This window comes from Balaenoptera acutorostrata, chromosome 3 (assembly GCF_949987535.1).
Source record: "Balaenoptera acutorostrata chromosome 3, mBalAcu1.1, whole genome shotgun sequence".
In the NCBI taxonomy this organism is placed as follows: domain Eukaryota; kingdom Metazoa; phylum Chordata; class Mammalia; order Artiodactyla; family Balaenopteridae; genus Balaenoptera; species Balaenoptera acutorostrata.
In genome coordinates, this window is record NC_080066.1 from 127,727,757 (window position 1) to 127,751,958 (window position 24,202).

At 32.6% G+C, this 24,202-nt stretch overlaps 1 protein-coding gene across 3 annotated transcripts in view; it reads right to left on the reverse strand.

The window, feature by feature from the left end:
- MDGA2 (MAM domain containing glycosylphosphatidylinositol anchor 2) overlaps positions 1-24,202 on the reverse strand; it is an 814,155-nt gene that overhangs the window by 81,620 nt on the left and 708,333 nt on the right. For all 3 annotated transcript variants that reach the window (XM_007192803.2, XM_007192802.2, XM_057544648.1), the window contains one exon: positions 11,687-11,835. In XM_007192803.2, coding sequence (XP_007192865.1) covers positions 11,687-11,835 — 149 coding nt within the window. The remainder of the gene's footprint in view (positions 1-11,686; positions 11,836-24,202) is intronic.

Here is a 24,202-nt window from a genome sequence, read left to right on the forward strand (position 1 = left end):
ATTTTGTTAAGACATGGATCTTTGAGAATAAATTTCAGCTTAGTGTCTTTAGAACATTAAAAAATGTTGCATAGATATATTGATATATTAAAGTTACTTTACATTATAACAGAAGTTTCCTTCACATTTTATGTTTTAAAATTTCATCATTTTACATTTCTTTGAAAATATTCCATTAAATATGTGCCTAATATTCATCTCAGTAACTTCATTTTTCTCTCAATATAAACAATAATATTCAAGAATATTTTATTAACATATAAAAATGAGAAAACCAATATTAACATGTTTTGACATAAGATCTTGTAAAGACAACAAGCACTTAAGCAGTGAACATTTTCTTCATCTCTGCCTTCTTGCTCCCTTTTTTCCCCAACCTACACTTAATCATCAAATCCTTCTGATTTTGCCACATAAATTTGTCTCCAATTACCAGTGTAGCAGCACTGATTCAGGTCATTATATTTCACTTGAAATAAAACAACAGCTTTTACTCTATGCTGTCCCTTATTTTGTACCATGATAGTGATTATTTGATTCCTCTGTTTTGGCTCTGTATGTGTCTTCCCACTTCTCTCAAGGTAAAGTCCAATTTCTTTGGACTAGTTCACATGGCCCTTCATGATCTCAGTCCCTCGTATCTCCACTTTGATCTCTTCCTTCTCTCCTGAACTATGATTCAGGAAAGGTCCAGATATACTGCATTATTTTCAGTTCTCCAAATGTTATCAAGCTGGCTTTGTATCCAGGCACTTGTTAATTTCATCCAAGTCCCTTGATCTGGGTAACTTCTCTTCACCCCTCTGGTATCAGTTTGCTAATACTTCTTCCATCAGCATTCCTCACCTCCCAAAGTCATCTTAGGTTCCCCTCCAATGTTTTCACATAATACCTTATATCCACACTTATTATAATACTTATCAAACTATATTGTAGTTTGATATCTGCTTGGTTGCCTATCTCCTTGTTTGTTTTAAACTCTCTGAAGACAAGAACTATCCTCTCACCCTCCCATCCTCACTCTTTTGGCAACTCAAATGCTTGACATAGTCTTTCATCTTTAATCTGAACTTAGTACATATTTTGTTGATTACATGAAATAATTCTTCTTTCTTATTAATGACTTATTTATAAATTGACATGAAATATAGAATATAGATTTAAGTATTGTTTTAAAATAAAGCCTAATCCCATTTTGTTTAATCTCATTTATTTAAGGCAAAGCAAATCCCTATTCTTGTATTGGCATTTATAATTTATAAACTTATTTTATTTGTCTGGAGAGGGAGCAGCAAGAGGTGAGTAGACATTACAGCCCTTCATGATACAGCCCTGTGCCGCCTATCCAATCTCATCTCCAAAAAAACCCCATCTCTCTTTATATTCTAATAATTCATAGAATTACATCTAGTTTTATAGCAGTAAAGTATAAAAGTTAAGAAGAGAGCTTTTAGAATTAGACAAAAAAGGTTAATAATCTAGTTCCCCAGTGACCTCTCTCTCTCTGTAGAGCATGGTTATACAGCTTAAATTCTGTAAGATTATTTCTGCATCTAAACAACAGTGATAATACCAATTTTACAGAATTTTTTGATATTTAATATTATACTTGAATATTTTCCTAATTTACATTTTTTTCTGAAACCAATTATTTTATTTTTTCATTCATCATTAAAAAATTTTAAAAAGATATTAATATCATACCATAATTGAACAGTTTATAAAATTTATAAAATTATATTTTAAAGTCAAAAGGTTATAAAAATTTAAAATTTAAATTTTAATTTATAAAATTAAAAGTTGAGGAAAAGATATCCAGAAACAGAAAACCCTTGTATAAAATATATACATGCATTGTTGGTGGAAAAGCAGATATATTCTCAAATATAGAAGAGATTAAAGGAATAAAAATATAATATTCAAATATGTTGACATAAGTTTATAAATATAGAAGTGTATAATTTAATTAAAATATGAATGGCAACTGAAGTTAATACAAAAAGAGATAGAAAATTTCAACAGAAAATTACTACAAGAGAAATTAGGAAAAAAGGTAGAGTCTATCAGAAGAAGGAGGAGGAGGAGGAGGGGGGAGAAGGAGGAAACAGAAGAAAAATATAAAGATAAAGGCACATGGCTCAGATGGTATTCAGCTGAATTACACTTGCCAGACTCTAAGCCAGATGACCTGAGTTCAAATCCAGCTTAGTCTTTCATTTAATTCTATGATCTTGGATGAGTTACTTAACCCCATGGTTTCTTTAGCCTTAAGATAGAAATAACAATAGTATCTACCTCATTGTGTTGTTTTAAGAGTTAAACATGATGATATACGTAAAGCACCTAGAATAGTGTCAGACTGTATGGTATTGAGATATATATATATACACACACACACACATCAAGGACAACTTAGCTATTAAAAATAGGTAATGCCTATGACATTCAAACTATTACTTTTAAATTTCTACTCAACTTCTTGCTTCCATCTTTTAAGAAATGGTTTCCTTAATTTGAAGTACGCTAAAGCAACTTAAGCACTTTGTGATATTTTGCATTTCTTGTTTGAACTTTTTTTTTTTTTTTTTAAAGAAATTCACGTTCTTTTATTTATTTATTTATTTATTTATTTATTTATTTATGACTGTGTTGGGTCTTCGTTTCTGTGCGAGGGCTTTCTCTAGTTGTGGCAAGTGGGGACCACTCTTCATCGCGGTGCGCGGGCCTCTCACCATCGCGGCCTCTCTTGTTGCGGAGCACAGGCTCCAGACGCGCAGGCTCAGTAATTGTGGCTCACGGGCCCAGTTGCTCCATGGCATGTGGGATCTTCCCAGACCAGGGCTCGAACCCGTGTCCCCTGCATTGGCAGGCAGATTCTCAACCACTGCGCCACCAGGGAAGCCCGCTTGTTTGAACTTTTTAAAACAGAATAGAAACTTGGAAAAGCCAGCAATCTATAATCAAGCTATCATACAGCAGTAGTTATTGTATGTAACTTTATTAACATTTTATTGAAATCTGTCATGTTCAACATTTATTATTCAAAGGTAAATATTGTTCCAGCTATTTTAGTTAAAATATTTTAACTGCTGAAAAGTAGTCAGGTTTTTGGTATAGAAATAGTATAAAAATAAGTATGACTCCATATTTTAAAACAATTTAAGAAACTTAAAGAAATACAACTGAAAATGATAAAGCTAAACAAATAGTAATTTATATTTAGAAATGAAAAGAAGCAATAGGAAATAGTTATCAATTCAAGACAACTCTGACATTCATTCTTGAAATCTGAGGGAATGTTCACTGAGGAGTTGTGTTTTAAGGTAGTCATGCTCCTTTGTAAAGCATTGAATTAGCCATCAGAATTACCAAATGCAAGTTTTAGTTTACACATACCACAATTAAGTAACTTTTAATATCTCATTAATAGGTTTCTTATTAAAAGAAAAGCCCTTAGAAACATATACAAATGTAAGCCTAAGGAACTGTGTATATCTTGCCCAGAAGAACTAAAGAAAATATGTGCAGTTGGGTTAGTTCTCAGTCCATGGTATAAATCTTGAAACTCAACAGTGGACTGAGAACAATATTTCAATAATCACTGGTTTTGGAAATGCATCAATCCAGGCATAACTAGAGGATGCACCTCCAGGTGGAACTTACTGGTTACCTATTATAACAGTAAATTTCAAATCCATTCATTCCACAAATGGTATTGAGCACCATATGCCAAGCTCTGTTCTTAAATCAGTAATTGTAATACTGTTTTTCACATTGAGATCATATAGGAATGTTAGAATAAGGAAAAGCCAAAAGATGAAAATGGAATCTGATCTTAGTCTCTTCATTATAGTCTGAAAATATAAAACAGTGGTTCTCAAAGTGTGGTCCCAAACCAACATCACACAGGAAGTTGTTAAAAATACAAATTCTTGGGCCACACCCCAGACCCACTATACCAGACTCTGGGGGTCGGTCACAGCAACTGTTTTAACAAGCCCTATGGATGACTCTGATGCTCACTCAAATTTGAGAACCACTGATATAAGACAAAGAAAACTGTGTTAAGTTTATTAATAGATACAGAACATAAATAGATCATAAATCCATATACAAATTTGTACTCAAACAAGCAACTTGCACGGTGTTAGAGCCTAAAAAAAAAAAGACTGTTAATCCCAACTCCATTTTTCATTTCAAGTTTTGATCATTTTTTTCCTGAAAAGTAGTTGAAAGAGTGACTATTTTCGGGCTTCCCTGGTGACGCAGTGGTTAAGAATCCGCCTGCCAATGCAGGGGACACGGGTTCGAGCCCTGGTCTGGGAAGATCCCACATTCCATGAGCAACTAAGCCCGTGCGCCACAACTACTGAGCCTGCGCTCTAGAGCCCATGAGCCACAGCTACTGAAGCCCGCGTGCCTAAGGCCTGTGCTCTGCAACAAGAGAAGCCACTGCAATGAGAAGCCCGTGCACTGCAACGAAGAGTAGACCCCGCTCGCCGCAACTAGAGAAAGCCAGCGCACAGCAATGAAGACCCAACGCAGCCAAAAAAAAAAAAAAAAAAAACCCATAAAAACCCCAAAAGTGAATGTTTTCCATTGAACTCTACACTCCCAGTCATTTAAGACACTGAATATATATATTGGTCTATTGGATAGTTTCTTTGACTGGATAAAGTCTTGGAATCCATAATAACCATGTATTTATAGGTTTATAGGTTGTAAAAGATACAGTTTAGACATTTAAAAATTGTTTTTTCATCCAAGGAAATATATCAGTCAGTCTTCTCTTCTTTATAAAATATTGATTCAAGTGGACAGCCAGGATAGGCTTAGGTAAATTTAATTAAATTTGTAATCAGTTGACCTTGGAATAATATTAAACCTATATACAATCTTTTTTTTCTTCCTATTTCCCTCTTAAAAAAGCAACACTGATTTGTCACTATCTGGTATTTTAAAAATTTAGGGCTTTTTAATCTTTAAAAATTTTGTTTACAGGTACAAATACCTCCACCACCAACACACACACACACACACACTCACATATTCTTCCCTTAGTTTCCATGACATTGGCAGATTTTTCTACCTCTCAGTTCTTTCTTTTTCACTGGAACTTCTATCATTACTGTCTTCATACAGTACATTTATGTCTACATTTTTGCTAGCTTCGGTTCTCATGTCTAATCCTTCTGACCTATAAATTTACACATTCAAGGGGAAGTGTTCACTCAAATTCTAGTAACATGTTTCTAACTACGGTAACTTTTGTTTTATGTTCCTCTGTCAACTCAAATTTAACAAGACCGATTTGAAAACATGAGTATATTTGCAAACTTTGATTCAATATCTTATTTCTGGCAATAATTTAATACTTTTTCACTCCAAAAGTCTCTTTGAGGTTGCTCATTTTTCACTACATTCAGGGTCAAGAAAAAGGAAAATTCTAATTAATTTTCCTTAGCAGTATTACTACATACAATGAAATCTGTACAAAAGGCCACAGACTCAGAAAAACTCCTCAGAAAGTACTTGGAATTTTCCAAGACAAAATACCCTTATTTCACAAAGTCTTCTATATCAAAGGTCTGTAGGTCATCCAGGTCTTTCAAATTTACTGTGCTAATTCCTCCTAGTAGATACATTGCGATGTTAGTATTTATAGGAATACAGGGAATATGTGCAGTGTCCTTCACTTGGAATATCGAGACAATGTCATTTTTTACCAACTGGCTTATGGCTTATTCCTCTTCTGAAGCCAAAAAGACCATTTACAAAATGGCTTCTCTACATTTCTCTATATCCCTTACTCTCTTCTTCATCTATATATTTGATAATTTCTTGAGCATTCACTAAAGAAATTGAAGTAAACAGAAGAGAACATAAGGTCACTATACTCTTAAAAACTGTTTCTCAAAATTAAATCAATATTCAAGTTCTGTCCATTTCAAAATTTTCTTAATTCATTTTTTCTTTCTCTCCCCCTTCACTACTCTAATTTAAATCTTACTCAAACTTACTTCAAACATGCCTAACTGTGGCCTTGCCTCTATTGTAATATCGTTCAATGTACTATGTATGATATGATCAGATTAATCTATCTATAGATGTCATTTTACTCATGATTTAAGACTATAAAATCAATTCAGATGATCTGTCAATTCTCCACAGATTTCCCTGGACTTGGCATTAAATGCTCTTTGTCAAATGGTTCGCCAAACACCTCTCTCAATAAAATCTGTCCAATGGGCTTAAGTCAATTATGTATATTATTCTAATGTACATAATTCTAATATTATTATTATATTCTAATATTATTATATTATCTAATAATATAATAATTATTATTCATAATAATAGAATATTCTATTCACTTCTATCTTATTCTACCATTTTCCTTCAGCATCTGTAGACTGTGCCATAGAAACTAATATTTCATACAAGATGCTAAAGCATAAAAAGCCACCTCTTCAAGTTTTTCTGCTTCTTCTATCAATGCATTAAATTAGGTATTAGCTGTATTAATAACCATAGTTACAATGCATATGGTCATTTATGTATACAATAAATTTATAAAATTTTAATTACTATGATCTATTAAAACATTAACCCTTTAATAAACAATAATAAGCAATGAGTTATTTAATAAAATAAAAAATATGTTTTAAATGGAAGGAGAAATAAACTCTAGCTCAATCGTTATAGTAGCACGTATGAAGACCAAAATAAAATTTATAATAAAGTCATCCAGTAATCAATTTTACCAAAAAGTGTATTTGTGATTAGGGATTTCTTAGTCATTATTAACAATAACTATTTATGAAGATAAACCTATAGAAACTAACAGGTCTCTACTTTGCTGATCATGTCACTTAACCACTATGTCACAGTACTAACTGCTCCCATTCATGTTCCTATGGAATTTTGGACATGCTCCTATTATAGCACTTTTGTTAACAGGACACTGAGGACAATACTTTTTTAAAACCCTGGTATTCACTAGATGATTAATTTACTAAAAGTTTTGTTGACTGGGTAAGCATGTGGGTATGATAATTCTAAGCATTTTAATATATCAAGAGTTAAGAAGACAGGAACACGGTGAATTAAAATATTTTATTCAATAAAATAGCCCACTTTCCAAAGATGACAGTCAAAAAGTCACATTCATTGTGCATGTCTTAGGCGGAGTATAAAAAGGAAACTGTATAAAAGTCTAAAATCCTTTATTATCAGAACCTATAGTGTGTATGTTAAATGGAGTCAAATGATGTTTGTGTTGTTTGGTATATTCAGATAATTTAGAAATAGTTTTGCTTGTTTCTTAATTCCTTAGATACTAAGGAAAGCAGACATTCAAATAACCTTTTTCTCTTTCCTGTTAAGCAACAAATGAAGCAAACAATTGGGAGGCTAGTAGCTGTCTAAGGAGATTAAACAACTGCTTAGCTGAGCCTAAAAAGTACAACTTAAGGACAAGATTTTGAGAAAACTTTTTTTCCACACTAATTTTTTAACTTCACATGAAATATCTGTTCTCTTTTTAAGTTTTTTAAAGCAGTGATTCCAGAATTCCAGTGCTTTTTTATAGATTGACTACAGCAAGTTTTAAGAAAAGTGTATAAGCCAATACTCAAATTCTGAGACAATTTTCCTCATTATATTTAAATAAAGACCCTACAGTTTAACCAAAAGGATCAGCTAATTTTACCGGAATGGTGGGGGAATGTTGGGTTCAGTTTACCAACCCCATCCAGCCAGGGATTTAATAATATACTAGTGGTTTTATAATCTTACTTAATTTAAGAATAAGTAATAAAGTTTCTAACAGTTTGTGGATTAAAAACAAAGTCGGGCGCTTTACAATTGAATTTGCCATGAGTCTTAAAGGATCAAATTTGCTTCTCAGACTTCATCGAATCAGAAATGGGTTGTATACTTTAGGCCATGTTTGATATTAAAAGGGGAAGTACTTTTCATTTGATAATCTAGATAATTTATGGATAGAAGAAATTAGATATGTAGGCTCAAAATAAAAATATAGGGTAAAATAACGATTTTAAAATCATAACATATGTAACATAAATTAATAATCCCCTGAAGAAAACTTAGTCTCATAGTCAAAGACATAAATACTAATTATTAGAGAAGAAAATCCATTTTTAAAATTGATGTTGTTTAGGTTACATTCCTAACATAGTTTATTTAAACATCATCCAAGTTATGTTGGTTACATTCAAAAGCTCATAGATTCAAGATTCTAAGCCTGGGACATGAGAAAGGCCATATGCATATCATATAAAATCTTCATTACAATGATCATCAGATCAGAATTCAAGAGTGATTATTTTAAATGCTGGTGTCTGGTTGTGTGTTAAAACAATGTTGAGAACCAAATGTACATACCTGAGGAAGAAGGAATATAAATTTTCTAAGTTAATATAGAAAAATAACCTTATTTTACTTAATGACTTTGTGTCCTATTATTAAACAGGGGATATTCTTAAAGAATTATATCAGTTTCATTGTATCTAGAATGCTTCTGCCCTATCATCCTCAATTTTGGTATGCAAGGGGATCTTCAAATGATGTCTATTGAGGCCATTTTGCATGTTAAGATTTTTCATGTAAGGGTTAAGTGTAGAGATATGGGAGTGGGGAAAAGAGTAGTGTTTATACATGATCTTTCTGTTCCTACACCATATCTACGAACACTTCCTTTCCATTCATATTGACAGAACAGCAGAAGGCCATTACTCTTTACTGAGACACCCACAAAAGATATATCTTCCATGGTAAGATGTAGTATCTGAGTAAAATTATCAATAAATAGAGTATTACAAAAAAAGCACTCCAGGAAAAAATAATACTTGTTTCTAAATATAAAAGAAAATTCTAGTAAAATAAATAATGCTAAGGCAAGTAAAGAGTTAGCTTCAGAAACTGTGTAAGAGAAAGGATTGTTTTCTGGACTATGGTTTATAACACTAGAAATATATTGTCCTCTAGTGCATAGCATGAACCTCACAAACTTGGGAAGAATAGTGTTAGCAGCAGACTTATTGATCTGATCAGGAAGGCTTTAAAGTAAGACTCAAAGTGGAAGAGAAAAATGTGAATCAGTAAAATGGATATTATGGAGGACAGCAGGTTTGAAATAAAAATAAGACATAGTGAAAAAAATGTCTAGAAATTATTTTGTGAAAATCATGGCTTGGAATAATACTTAGGCGCAGGTTATACAGTGTACTAAATAAAACTGAAATAAAAATAGTAGCTATGTTAAGCTCTTAAGATGCACTTAAAAAAACTGTTACACAACCCAGGCAGATGAGTGCAAGGATTGCCACAGATGTTTGTGTAGAGAGTGCCCTGCACAAGGGAACCTGGCCTGTGGGATAAGTGGGGGACGTATCCCACTCTACACTTCGATTGCCTGACAGGTATCATTATCTTCAACTTCCCAGGTAGGAGCCTAGGTTTGGTATGTTCCGAAACCTGTTCAAGGTTATATAGCTAAAAATGATAAGGCTAGATCGGCTAGAATCGGAAGCCAGATGTGTCAGGAATTCATAATTTTCGCACAACACAGTAAGGGGAAATTTATACACATATATGCATGCATATATAATGTATTCTAAAGTAGCAGAGTAGGGGGAAATTACCTAACTAATTTGTTCACAAGGATGAACACAGACTGGGAAATGTGTGTCACTGCATATCAGGGAGTTATATACTAGTTTTATGATCAGGAAACATAAAGACAGGAATTTAGCGGAGATGCTCATATCAGGAAAGGAAAATCTAAGAGGAGAAACTGTCATTGGAAAATAGCATAGCAATCCTAGCAAAAAAAATTATAGAAGGTAGTGTATTAATAACTAGTACAAGATATGGATGAGAAGGAAGGGCTTTAATTAGGTGGATGCCTCTTAGGAGGAAGTCTAATTCTGCTAAAATTGCTCCAGTTGAGGGGGAGGACAGAGATGGTAATCATTCTGTTAAATTAGACTTATGGAGAAGGTGACTTGCATACATAATGGAGACTTTGGGAACGAAGGTTTAGAAGACTGTTAGTGTAAAAGAAAAGAATGATGAGTAGGGTTGGGTAAATTAATTCGGCAGATTAAAACAGGCAGCCCTTCAGCATACAGGAAGCAAAGGGCAGTTACCCAGACACTCCAAAAAAATATAGCTGAGGAAGAAAGTGAGAAACTAAAGATGAAATTCTGACTCTATTGTTGCAAAAAAACCTATCACCAGAAAAAAGGAAAAGACACCTAAATAAAATGATTCAATTTTACAAATAGGAATTTGGTATTAGGTTCTTAGTTTTTGGAAAACATAGGTAATAAAAGATGAAAGTGAATGACCAAATCATGTAGTAAGGACTTGGAAATGAATGTGAGGTGTCTAAAGTCAAGAATGTGCTAAGATGCTCCAAATATAAAAGATCTAAAAATATTAACTGTGTTGAGAAAAGAAAAAAAAAGCGATAAGCCCATAAACCGAGGGAGACTGCTGATCTTTCTTTTTTCTATCTTCTCTATCAAGGAAAATTATCATTAAATTACAATGAGTACAACAAACAATTTTGATATGGATTTGGGATTTACTCAGATTTACTTAGGGACCAAAGTAAATGAGAGTAATAAAGAAAGTTTCCGAATGATCCACTCCTGTCTACCATGTCTGTGACCTGTGAATACTTAGACAAGAAGGATAAGTATATTCAACTTACAATGTATCTTAATTTTAATGATGTATCTTACATAGTCTTTTATTATAACTTTGTTAACAAGATTAAAAAAACATTGGTCTTACGATAGTAACACTGAGTGGATTGCTGATGGTCGATCAATCTTTCTCCAAGCAAATTCTGTCCTTTCTACTATCCAAACTCAAAATGCTATTGTGTGATTTAGCTAAGGAAGTGGAAAACACATTTTACAAATCTATAGATAATAGAAAGATGTGAAAGAGAGCTAATAGCTTATGTGGTAATCAAATAAATCTTCAAAAACGTTTTGTTATGCTGAAATAGTCACTCCAGATAACCTACTATGTAACAGGAAATAAAGTAAAGACCTACATTTAAATTTCAAAAATATCATTTATACCAACGAAGGATAACTGAGTTTAACAGTGGTTCATTTGAAAAAGCTATGATATTTTTACACAATCTATAATCTTCAGCTACCTTAGGAAAACATCATATTTCATTGTTTCTTCTCATTTTACCAAAACATTTCTATTCTACAGACACATTAAATTAGCTTTTAAAAATCCTATATATAGTTTGAACCTCTTAGAATAAAAATATGTAGAATTTCTAGCTTAGGAAACAAGACAAAGAATTATGCAGTATAGGTAAGTGTGAGAACATCTTAAATAAGTTTCTTTCCCAGAAATTATACCATGTAATTTCTATAGAACATGTAATGATGAAGGATTTCAGAAAGCTCACTTTAATATGTCTCCTGTCATAGTGAAAAATGCATAAATTAATTTCAAAGGTTTGTAAATAATTTGGAACAGTTCTGGGTAAGGTAATATTATCTTTGATATAGAAAAATATATTTTGGAATTCATGCAAATTGATTAAAACTTTATAGCAACACATCATAGTAATAAGGTCTTCACAGAGGATCACACACACACAAAAGAAGACAATTAAATTCCTCACCTGCCTAATACCCAACCGGTATGCAACGATCCGATCTACTGCATCAGGATTCATTTGAGTCCACTGTAGACTGTAGGAGTAAACACGGTGTCTGTTCTGCCACACAGGATTGTAGGTATCGTAATAGAATTCTGGAGCATAGGCCTTTCCTAAAAACAGAAAGAGTCCTTAAATGTAAATGACATGTTACAGTTAAACATACTTACTTATTCTTTACGCCCTTGTATTACTTTCTACGTCATGTTCCATAAGTAATTCTTGTATTTAAAAAGTCATGTGATTAAAATCTAATCAATTTCTGGAGAATTTGAGAAGAGATGCAAGAAGATTTCCTGGTTGGTTGTATAAGCAGTGTAAGAGGAAGAGAAGAATCAAGGATGACTGCAAGTTTTTTGGTCTAAGCAACCAGAAGAATGAAGTTTCCATCAACTGATATGTAAAGCTATTGGAGGATCAAATTTGGGGGGAGAAGATCAGGAAATTATTTTTGAACAATTTGAATGATCTAAATGGAGCCATTAAGTGGGATACACTTGACTAGAATTCAGGAGAGGCCAGGGTTGGAGATATAATCTTGCTAACCATAGGTGTATAGATAAGAGTTTAAATTTAAGCCGTGAGACTGATGAGATCACCAAAGGAGTGTGTGTGGATAGAGAGAAAGGCTAAGGTCTGACCACTGGGGCAATCCAAGGTTAAGAGATATGGGAGGAGCTAACAAACCCCACAAAGGCCTGAGACAGAACAACCAGTGAACAGGAGGAAAATTTAAAATGTGGCATCCTGGAAATCAAAAGAAGTGTATCAGTGAGATAGGGGTATGGGATTAAGAGACACAAGCTACTATGTATAAAATAAGCAACAAGGATATACTGTACAGCACAGGGAAATATACCATCATTTTATAATAACTTTAAATGGAATATAATCTATAAAAATATTGAATCATTATGTTGTACACCTGAGGCTAATATAGTATTGTAAATCAACTATACTTCCAGAAAAAAATAAAAAAGAAGTATATTAGCAAGTAAATGATCAACTCTGTCAAAAAAAATCAGTGAAGATGACAATTTGTGTTTATATTATCCATGTCTTTGGTCACTAAATTGAAATTAACCAAACAAAAACTTAACAACACAAGAACTTTGGTCAATAACAAAAAAGGCTTTTATTTAGATTTTAAGCATATGTGAGGTATACATACTATATGTAACATACATAAACCATCTCAGTTTTTGTCTTTTAATTGCCAAATAGAAAAATGCACAGACCATGGGAATTACATGTCCAACTTTTTTTTTAAAAATTAATTAATTAATTAATTTTTGGCTGCATTGGGTTTTCATTGTTGCATGCGGACTTTCTCTAGTTGCGGTGAGCAGGGGCTACTATTCATGGTGGTGTGCAGGCTTCTCATTGCGGTGGCTTCTGTTGTTGCCGATCATGGGCTCTAGGCGTGCAGGCTTCAGTAGTTGTGGTGCGTGGGCTCAGTAGTTGTGGCTCTCGGGCTCTAGAACACAAGCTCAGTAGTTGTGGCGCACGGGCTTAGTTGCTCCCAGGCATGTGGGATCTTCCTGAACCAGAGAATTGATCCTGTGCCCCGTGCACTGGCAGGCAGATTCTTAACCACTGCGCCACCAGGGAAGTCCCCCAACTTTTTGATATTCTGAAATATAGATTTTTTTCACACCATCTATTTTTTACCAATAATACATTTATTTATTACATCAATATTTAGTTAGAGCCTACTGAATGCCAAGTAGTGTTCTAGGCAATGAACGGGAGGTATGGCCTCTGTTTTCCTGGAAAATGCTTACATTTTCTCCAACTTTTCAAATAGCTTTGCAATTTTTACTGGATTATGATTTAATAAGTTGTACATTATTCAACAGATTTTTTTTAAATTAGATTAAATATTAAATGTCCTCCTGGGGTTTTCCTCCTGGGTTCCTGTATGCAGGAATATATCTTACCTGTTTTTTTCTTTTTCTTCATCATTAGTCATCTGTCATCTAGGGATTGCAGAAGAGTTGATTCATAAGAATTTATAACAGATAGTTAAAGTATGAATGTTGAACACTAAGAATGAAAGTGATGGTCTCTATTACCCTGGTGAGGTTCACCAGGAAAAAATGTCAGATGAACTGAATTTAATTTTTGACAAATTTACTAGTAAAATTAAATACATTGAATTAAATATCTGAATTTTAGTAACATTTGGAAAAGTCTCCTACATCAACACTGTGTGCATTAAAAAATGTTCTATGAATATTCATTCAGTTTTATTGAAAATGGATTATTAACTCTATACAAACAATCTTGCATAGAAGGAGGTCTCTGGAAAAGAGTCATCACATTCATTTTATTTCTTCTGTATCTTGTATGATATTTTTACTTATTACTAACTAAATGATAGCACAGATTCATGTTCACAACTCTTAGCAAAATCTAGATGAGAGGAACATAATATACTGAATGAAGGAATCAATATCCAAAACATCATTGACAACTTGTATTTGAGACCAAATTTCCCAAACTGTTATTGAGGAGGTACATTTAGTAGTAGCCTAGATAAAGAGCCAGGGGTTTTGATTAGAAATAAGCATCCAAAACCTATAAATGAAGTAATGAGCTTTTTAAGTGAGAAATGTCAACTTAGAGTGTTTTCATTAGACATTAGTGTCTAGATTGAATTGAGGAGATAAGTGTCTCAGTGGTTGGTTTTTCATTTTGCTTATTCTATTTTTTTTTTTTTTTGAGAGGCACAGAGAGAAGAGGGGCTTGCTTTTGTTTTTTAGCCAAGAGGAAAATACAAGGGGTATAAGATTTAGTTCTAAGTATCACTTTTTTCATAAAATGAATGATACATTCAAATAGAAATGAGAAGAGAATAAAGTCTATTTAGCATGGAAAAGGAAAAAAAAAACCTCTCAAAAACTGGCAAATGAAGTTTTCTGAGAGTTGAAACTCCATCACAGGCTAAATTTGAACAGATCTATGAAATAAGATGAATGCCAGTGAGTGGCTATTAAAGGATACATATTTTGACTTAGAAATGTTCTAGCAATCCTCTCTGAATACGGATGATTTTCCCTTCACTAGAGGTATTTAGTCAATACCTAACTGCCATTTAGCAGGGTCGAGATGGGTCAGTGACTGTCCACAAAATGGCCATTAAGGTAAGGCACAGTCTCAAATCTCTAGGGTGCTATGAAACATTTGCCTACTGTTTCTTGTATTATTTCAATTGTTTTAAGCACACTTATTTATAAATTCCATTTAATGTTTCTATTATCTATACTTTAATCCTGCTTTTTGTTGACTGCCAGAAGGGTAAACTAGCTGCATGTCATAAATGTAAATTGTCATAATACTAGAACTGATTGTTTATCTAAATAAATACTTTTCAGGTTATTGAAGCAGTTTGACACTGAAGTTAAAATAAATTCTCATGACCTTGTGAATAACATGAATTTGTTTATCAAAATCTATTTTCAAGGTTGTGAAAAATTAAGCTACAATTTAACCCTCATTTGAATATTCTAAATAGATCCAATTTTACTATAAAATTCTATCTTCATCTTTATTTTTAATTACAGATTGTTACGAAGGCTTTTCAATATATTTTTTGAAAATACTTAATTTTATTTGCATTGACATGTCTGCATTACATATGAGTGACATCATATATAATATTTTTTCATGAAATATTAGATTGGAAAAAGAAATAGAGATGACCAGTTCCAGTGTCTCATATGACAAATAAATTTTGGGACAGAATAGATATGATGATGATGTATGGATGTTGATATAAAGTTTTATTTTAGTTGAATAATTGTACCACCTTAGAATTAAAGATGAAAAAAGCTTTTTTAGCTGGTACGTAAATAATATTGATTAGTAACAAATAATTACTGATAAGAAATGATTTTGTGTAGCTATAGTTAAATATAAATATGCCTGCTACGTCTCAGAGCATCCTTTGTACTAAACCTCTTTTGGATAAACTTGATAAAGGAAAAATGCTTTCTGACTTTGTTTGAGAAATCTATCTTAAAAGTAAAAAAAAAAAAAACCCACAAATTTGTTCTCTGATTTCAGAGCCAATCATATTTAATATTTATACACTCGTTTTGTAAGAAGCACATAGTACACATAGTAATACTAAGGAAATGCCCTTATAATAATCTTAGGCTGTAACAACGAAACATGACATCTGCTGGTTCAACAGGGAAAGAATTCATAATTTTTCTTCTTTTATATCCTTCAGGCATTTTTTTTGTCCTTCTAGCAAGCACGCCAAAAATTTTTTTTATTCTCTTTTATAGTCTACTTTTATTTTTATGCAACATTGTTCGAATTTAAATCATTTTAAACTAACTGACCTAGAACTACATTCATTATCTAAATTAGCAGATAATTTTTAGATATATATGATTATCTACAGATTCTGGATTTTAAAATATTCTTAAAATAGATATAGAGAAAAATTTAATTGTTCAAATTTAAAAATTTATATAAAAGTACAGTTATTCCATTTTGCAAATAGCTTCTCAAAAGTGAGTAAATTGAGTTTCCAAAATATTACTTTATGCATAAACCTCAAAGTAAAAGATATATTAAGAATATATGACATGTCACTTTCCTAGTCTAAAAATGTTAGATTAAAGTATAACAAAAATCTTTCTTACATGCATTCCTAAGCTTGCAAGCAGAAAGGGAATTGTTTCTTAGAGGTAAAAAAACAAAGAACTGAAAATCAGACACTGAATAGGAGCTTAGGGAGAAAAGGAGTGTTGCTGGTGTTTGTATCCTTGGGAGCTGGAATTTTAAGCCCATAGGAGATGAGGTTAATGGGCCAATTAAGATGAGATGTTAGAAATGAGGTACCACGTAACAGCAAGATCAGTAAAAACAGCAATCTCAGTACTGTATAAATGAGTCAGTAAACTTTTCTCCATATTGCGTTTCGCTTGCCTACGTTCTAGTGACTCAGCTTGCCAGTGACTGAAAGTTCCCAAAACTCTAGTTTTATCCTCACACATTTTGACTCCTTAAACTGAAATGCTTCCTTGGTGTAATTTCTACCTGCTTATCAATTCTTACATTTTGGTACCCAAATCACAACTATCCTTCCTTTCTTTAATTACTCTTTCTTCAATGATAAATATTTATACTACCATACTTAACGTTTAATTAGGAAAACACATTGTAATACTATACTTATATATCTGTACTCCTGAAAATATTTTCTGTATGATCATTTTTATTTTTCTGATTAGAGGCCCTTTCCCAGATTTAGACATAATGTAATTGGGGCCAATAGAGTGGACTGAACAATATAAAGCGACTATCGCCTTGTTGTTTTAGAATAATATTGATGTTTCAATTTTCACACACATACATTTTTTTTAAAAGAACAGAATTGTGGTATAATAGATAATATCTCTAAATAAAGCCAGTTTTAATTTAATTATAGCCATTAAATAAGTTTAATGCTACTGACCAAGAACAACCTTCCCTAGGCATGCCTATGTTTTTAATATTAATCCATCAATATGATATTTAGGATGATTTTTGCAAAGAGAAAATAAAATGGGATAATTACTGTAAAATTGATAGAGCATTTACATGTTTTTATTTATGACTGTAGTTTAAAATATTATTTTGAGAGCTTTGATAAGGATATGTTAACATAAATATTGATATGCCAGGGAAGAAAAAGTTAAGAAACTCTGTAACTTGCTCCCTTTCTCCTCAAGGATGCCTAAAGTAATTGTGACTCTACCAGACCACCTTCTAAACCAGGCTTCAGCAAACTTTTTGTGTAAAGGGTCAGACAGTAAGTATTCTAAGGCTTTAAATTGTGATCATAAGATATCTGTCACAACTATTCAACTATGACATTATAGATACTACTAATTCACGTAGTTCAAGATGATATAATTTGAGAGGGTAATATAATACAAATTCAAAATTCTTCTACTTATCCAATGAGTTCACATGTTAATAATATTCCAAATTTTATGATTTTCAGAATTGGCCATGTCTCTCCAATTGTATGTACTCACAGCTGAAAATCTATATCTTTCATAAGTATTCAAACAACCCAAGGAATTAAAAAAAGTGCCCAAAATGAAAAGACTTAGAAGTTCAATATTCTCACATGTAGTAGCTACATGTTGACAAAGACTTTAATAAATTTGAAGAGAATTTAGTTTATCTCTCATAGACATTTGATTAAAAGAACCAATTATAGTTTGCAGATGTATACAAGCAATACTTAAAAAAAATTCTCTAGAGCAAATTGAAATAGATTTACTATATCATTAGTGTATTCATCCCCCAAAATGGTCAACTACTATATCATAGCCTTTTGGTATTCAATGTGTTATTCTCTGATATATCAACATCATTAAACAAGAAAAAAAATTGTAAATAAAAATAATATTTAGAATAGAGATTTAATGAGGTATTTAAAACATCACAAATTTTAAAACCTTTAAAAGAAAACGTTGACTAAAATATAGCACTCATTTCTCATGCTTTATTATTCTATATAAGACCCTGTTTAATGACAAATAAAAAATAGGATTCAGAATTATTCATAAACTCCTTATTATTACATCTTGCATCGTTTTGATACAGTGGTGGCTGTTAACATGCTGTACTAAGTCCATGCACTGCCTACATTATAATATTTGCCCCCTTTCTATGGTTATGTTAATTTATCTTTTACTTAATAGATTATAAACACTTTGATGGCAGATACATTTTTTATATATTGTCCCCTCAGCTGAGGATACGAAGATAACCAATTGAACTCAAAAAATATCTCTACTGGGGTTTCCCTGGTGGTGCAGTGGTTGAGAGTCCGCCTGCCAATGCAGGGGACACAGGTTCGAGCCGTGGTCTGGGAGGATCCCACATGCCGCGGAGCAACTAGGCCCCGTGAGCCACAACTACTGAGCCTGCGCGTCTGGAGCCTGTGCTCCGCAACAAGAGAGGCCGCGATAGTGAGAGGCTTGCGCACCGCAATGAAGAGTGGCCCCCACTTGCCACAACTAGAGAAAGCCCTCGCACAGAAACGAAGACCCAACACAGCCAAAAATAAATAAATAAATAAATAATAAATTTAAAATATATATATATATACTGCATATGGTTGCCAGGTATCATTACTCGTAAAGGCCCATACATTAAAAAAAAAACAAAAAAAAACTCTACTGAAATTTTTCATGTAAATGGTTATTTGCATCTGTATTTTTTGGGGTGGAGTGCGGAGTAATTCAGGTACTTATGCTTACAGAGTTGTCATCACAAGTACATTAACTAAAATTTTGTTGATTGGGAAAAGATTTTTAAACTTGTTAATATTATTAATGAAAATATCTCCCCAGAACAGAACACTCAAATATGTATAACCAATTTCAGTAGGACCTTGAAAGACTATTTCATCATTTTCCAGTTGTAATGTAGAAAGGAGTATTTTAGCCCAATTCCTTTCAATTTATTTTTAGGGTCTTTTTTAGGATAAATAAGATGATGTTGTCAGTTTTGTTGCAGTGAAAGCCTTTACACAAATTTCCTTTAAAGTTTTATTTAAATAAACAAAATTTGCTGGAATAATCAATGGATCAATAAAGTATATTATTGGAATAACAAAAACTGACGTAGAGCAAAATGGAATAATGTGTTTGTATATTACTTAGAAGTTGACAAATCTCAGTTATTCTTGCTTGATCCACATAGGTGCAAAGTTGATTAGTTATTATTAACATAACCTTATAAAATGCATTCAGAGAAAATGCCATATAGCAAGATTCTCATGAAACATCTTCATAAAATTCATACTATTTATTAAAATGTGTTAGCATGAAGTGTAAGAGTTATTAAGTAATTAAAATTACATAGATACCAATGCTTTTTTCCTAATTAAGAAAAAAACATTAAAAGAAGATACTTAAGACTTGTGTGCAAAACTTAGTCTTTCCTCAGTTTGCTTCAATATTTTCACTTGAATATAATATCCTATCATATAATTCAATTTTCCTTTACAGATACTTCCTAAATGATTAGATATTTAGAGTAAATATGTTTATAGAAATATCTACTCAGAAAATTATTTAACTATAATGAGTTCAAATTGTCTAAACTAAAATATCATTTTTACCTCATTTCTTGAAATGTGGAATGAACACACGATCCAATTTTATATACTCTCCTAAAATCATCTTCATATATTAATAATTTAGCCTTTTCCTTAATCTCTAGGAAGGCAGAGGCTATTAAAATAAAACCAAAGAATATGGTCTCCAGGTGTATTTGCTAGGAAGTAGAAACTGAAAATGATGATCAGGCGCAAAGACTGTATAACTTACCAAGAATCCTGCCCTTGGTTATTAGAAAACAAATCACTCAGATTGCAATAGATAGGCAATCAGGTAGGATTTTCAGAAGTAATATGGCTTGGTAATTCTTGCAAGAAAAGGATTCATTTTAACAAATCACTAAATGCTCAAGCCATGTATATCCATCTCAGTTGGAAGCTAATGTGATATATTTCCCACTGTAAAAATTCTCCCCCAATTTAAGATACTTCTCAGAAGGGTGCATGATTTTATTTGAGTAGGGATCTACCATATAAAGTCAAGATTCTTTATTTAATAGAATAAAGAATTAATGAATATAGTATAGTCAGCAAATAATGATAGATTCATTTGTTCCTGGTAAGGACTCTATTAGGTTTTTTGGCTCTCAAAAATAATAATTATTTTATGAAGTAATTAGGTTAAAAAGATATCTCTGGAGATCCCGATGGATGAAAATATAAAATTTATTCTATTTAAATTATTTGACATAGTCTATATAAAATACCTATGATAGCACTGGGGAAATAATAAGTATTTAATAAACATTAATCTCACACTGTACCCTCTCCCATAAAGAAAAAAAAAAAAGAAAAAAATGTAAAATAAAATTCTCTAGGAAGAGTTCCATAGTTTGGTTCCATTGTTACTGTTTAAAAGCACAGGAACTTGAAGCAATTTAAAAACTAAACTAGACAAATTTAAATGAGTTCTTATTTATTTTTTTAAAACTTCAATGAAGCAGTATTTCAACACAATTGAGTCACCTCTGACCCCTTTTAGGCATCAGCCTAGAAAACAAAATATTTATGCAAAGTAGTTACTGGCTTACACACCAAATATATATGGTTGTCTTGGGTAATATAAAATAAATGCATGAACTTACCAGATAACATTTTAACTTAAATGAATAACCCTTTTACTCTAAAGCCCTGAATGTACTTTGCCAAAAATGATGTTAAATATGAATAATATGAGGGTTTTTTTTTTCCAAAATAGGCTTAGATTAGGATCTGGTCCAAAAAATTTAAAAGATGATTTGGATTTGATGAAACAATTAGCTTTCACATTAGGCATGTAAATAGGAAACTGCTAAGGGTTTAGAGAAAGTTTAGAAATAAAAATTATAAATCCATTGATATTTTACTTGGATATATCTAAGTAAGTGTTATGTGTATTGAAAACCACATGTTCTAAAGAAAAATAATCTGGAGAGCTCCTCTGGGAATAAAGATGGTTGACTTGAGAGAAAGAAGAAAAGGCAGCTCTTAAATTCTGTACTTCAATTATCCCCTTGTACAAAATAGAGTTGGCCCAAGGGCCTTTGCTCACTACTATTCTGTCAAGTATTTGAGACACCTACCAGAATTATATGTCTAGGATTGCTGTTAAAAGTTATTCTATTATAATTTACCACTACAACCATGGACTCATGAAGCAAGAAACATCTTGAGAGATGAAAACTGTATCTCAAATTTATATAGGAATTTACAGTTAAAAAGTACTTCCACAGACAGTTACAGAAAGATAGACAAGATGAAAAGGCAGAGGGCTATGTACCAGATGAAGGAACAAGAAAAAACCCCAGAAAAACAACTAAATGAAGTGGAGATAGGCAACCTTCCAGAGAAAGAATTCAGAATAATGATAGTGAAGATGATCCAGGACCTCGGAATAAGAATGGAGGCAAAGATTGAGAAGATGCAAGAAATGATTAACAAAGACCTAGAAGAATTAAAGAACAAACAAACAGAGATGACCAATACAATAACTGAAATGAAAACTACACTAGAAGGAATCAATAGCAGAATAACTGAGGCAGAAGAACGGATAAGTGACCTGGAAGACAGAATGGTGGAATTCACTGCTGCGGAACACACTAAAGAAAAAAGAATGAAAAGAAATGAAGACAGCCTAAGAGACCTCTGGGACAACATTAAACGCAACAACATTCGCATTATAGGGGTCCCAGAAGGAGAAGAGAGAGAGAAAGGACCCGAGAAAATATTTGAAGAGATTATAGTCGAAAACTTCCCTAACATGGGAAAAGAAATAGCCACCCAAGTCCAGGAAGCGCAGAGAGTCCCATACAGGATAAACCCAAGGAGAAACACGCCAAGACACATAGTAATCAAAGTGGCAAAAATTAAACACAAAGAAAAATTATTGAAAGCAGCAAGGGAAGAACGACAAATAACATAAAAGGGAACTCCCATAAGGTTAACAGCTGATTTCTCAGCAGAAACTCTGCAAGCCAGAAGGGAGTGGCATGATATACTTAAAGTGATGAAAGGGAAGAACCTACAACCAAGATTACTCTACCCGGCAAGGATCTCATTCAGATTTGATGGAGAAATCAAAAGCTTTACAGACAAGCAAAAGCTAAGAGAATTCAGCACCACCAAACCAGCTCTACAACAAATGCTAAAGGAACTTCTCTAAGTGGGAAACACAAGAGAAGAAAAGGACCTACAAAAACAAACCCAAAACAATTAAGAAAATGGTCATAGGAACATACATATCGATAATTACCTTAAACGTGAATGGATTAAATGCCCCAACCAAAAGACATAGACTGGCTGAATGGATACAAAAACAAGACCCATATTTATGCTGTCTACAAGAGACCCACTTTAGACCTAGGGACACATACAGACTGAAAGTGAGGGGATGGAAAAAGATATTCCATGCAAATGGAAATCAAAAGAAAGCTGGAGTAGCTATACTCATATCAGATAAAATAGACTTTAAAATAAAGAATGTTACAAGAGACAAGGAAGGACACTACATAATGATCCAGGGATCAATCCAAGAAGAAGATATAACAATTATAAATATATATGCACCCAACATAGGAGCACCTCAATACATAAGGCAACTGCTAACAGCTATAAAAGAGGAAATTGACAGTAACACAATCATAGTGGGGGACTTTAACACCTCACTTACACCAATGGACAGATCATCCAAAATGAAAATAAATAAGGAAACAGAAGCTTTAAATGACACAATAGACCAGATAGATTTAATTGATATATATAAGACATTCCATCCAAAAACAGCAGATTACACGTTCTTCTCAAGTGCGCACGGAACATTCTCCAGGATAGATCACATCTTGGGTCACAAATCAAGCCTCAGTAAATTTAAGAAAATTGAAATCATATCAAGCATCTTTTCTGACCACAACGCTATGAGATTAGAAATGAATTACAGGGAAAAAAACGTAAAAAAGACAAACACATGGAGGCTAAACAATACGTTACTAAATAACCAAGAGATCACTGAAGAAATCAAAGAGGAAATCAAAAAATACCTAGAGACAAATGACAATGAAAACACGACGACCCAAAACCTATGGGATGCAGCGAAAGCAGTTCTAAGAGGGAAGTTTATAGCTATACAAGCCTACCTAAAGAAACAAGAAAAATCTCAAGTAAACAATCTAACCTTACACCTAAAGAAACTAGAGAAAGAAGAACAAACAAAACCCAAAGTTAGCAGAAGGAAGGAAATCATAAAGATCAGAGCAGAAATAAATGAAATAGAAACAAAGAAAACAATAGCAAAGATCAATAAAACTAAAAGTTGGTTCTTTGAGAAGATAAACAAAATTGATAAGCCATTAGCCAGACTCATCAAGAAAAATAGGGAGAGGTCTCAAATCAATAAAATCAGAAATGAAAAAGGAGAAGTTATAACAGACACCGCAGAAATACAAAGCATCCTAAGAGACTACTACAAGCAACTTTATGCCAATAAAATGGACAACCTGGAAGAAATGGACAAATTTTTAGAAAGGTATAACCTTCCAAGACTGAACCAGGAAGAAACAGAAAATATGAACAGACCAATCACAAGTAATGAAATTGAAACTGTGATTAAAAATCTTCCAACAAACAAAAGTCCAGGATCAGATGGCTTCACAGGTGAATTCTATCATTTAGACAAGAGCTAACACCTATCCTTCTCAAACTCTTCCAAAAAATTGCAGAGGAAGGAACACTCCCAAACTCGTTCTATGAGGCCACCATCACCCTGATACCAAAACCAGACAACGACACTACAAAAAAAGAAAATTACAGACCAATATCACTCATGAATATAAATGTAAAAATCCTCAACAAAATACTAGCAAACAGAA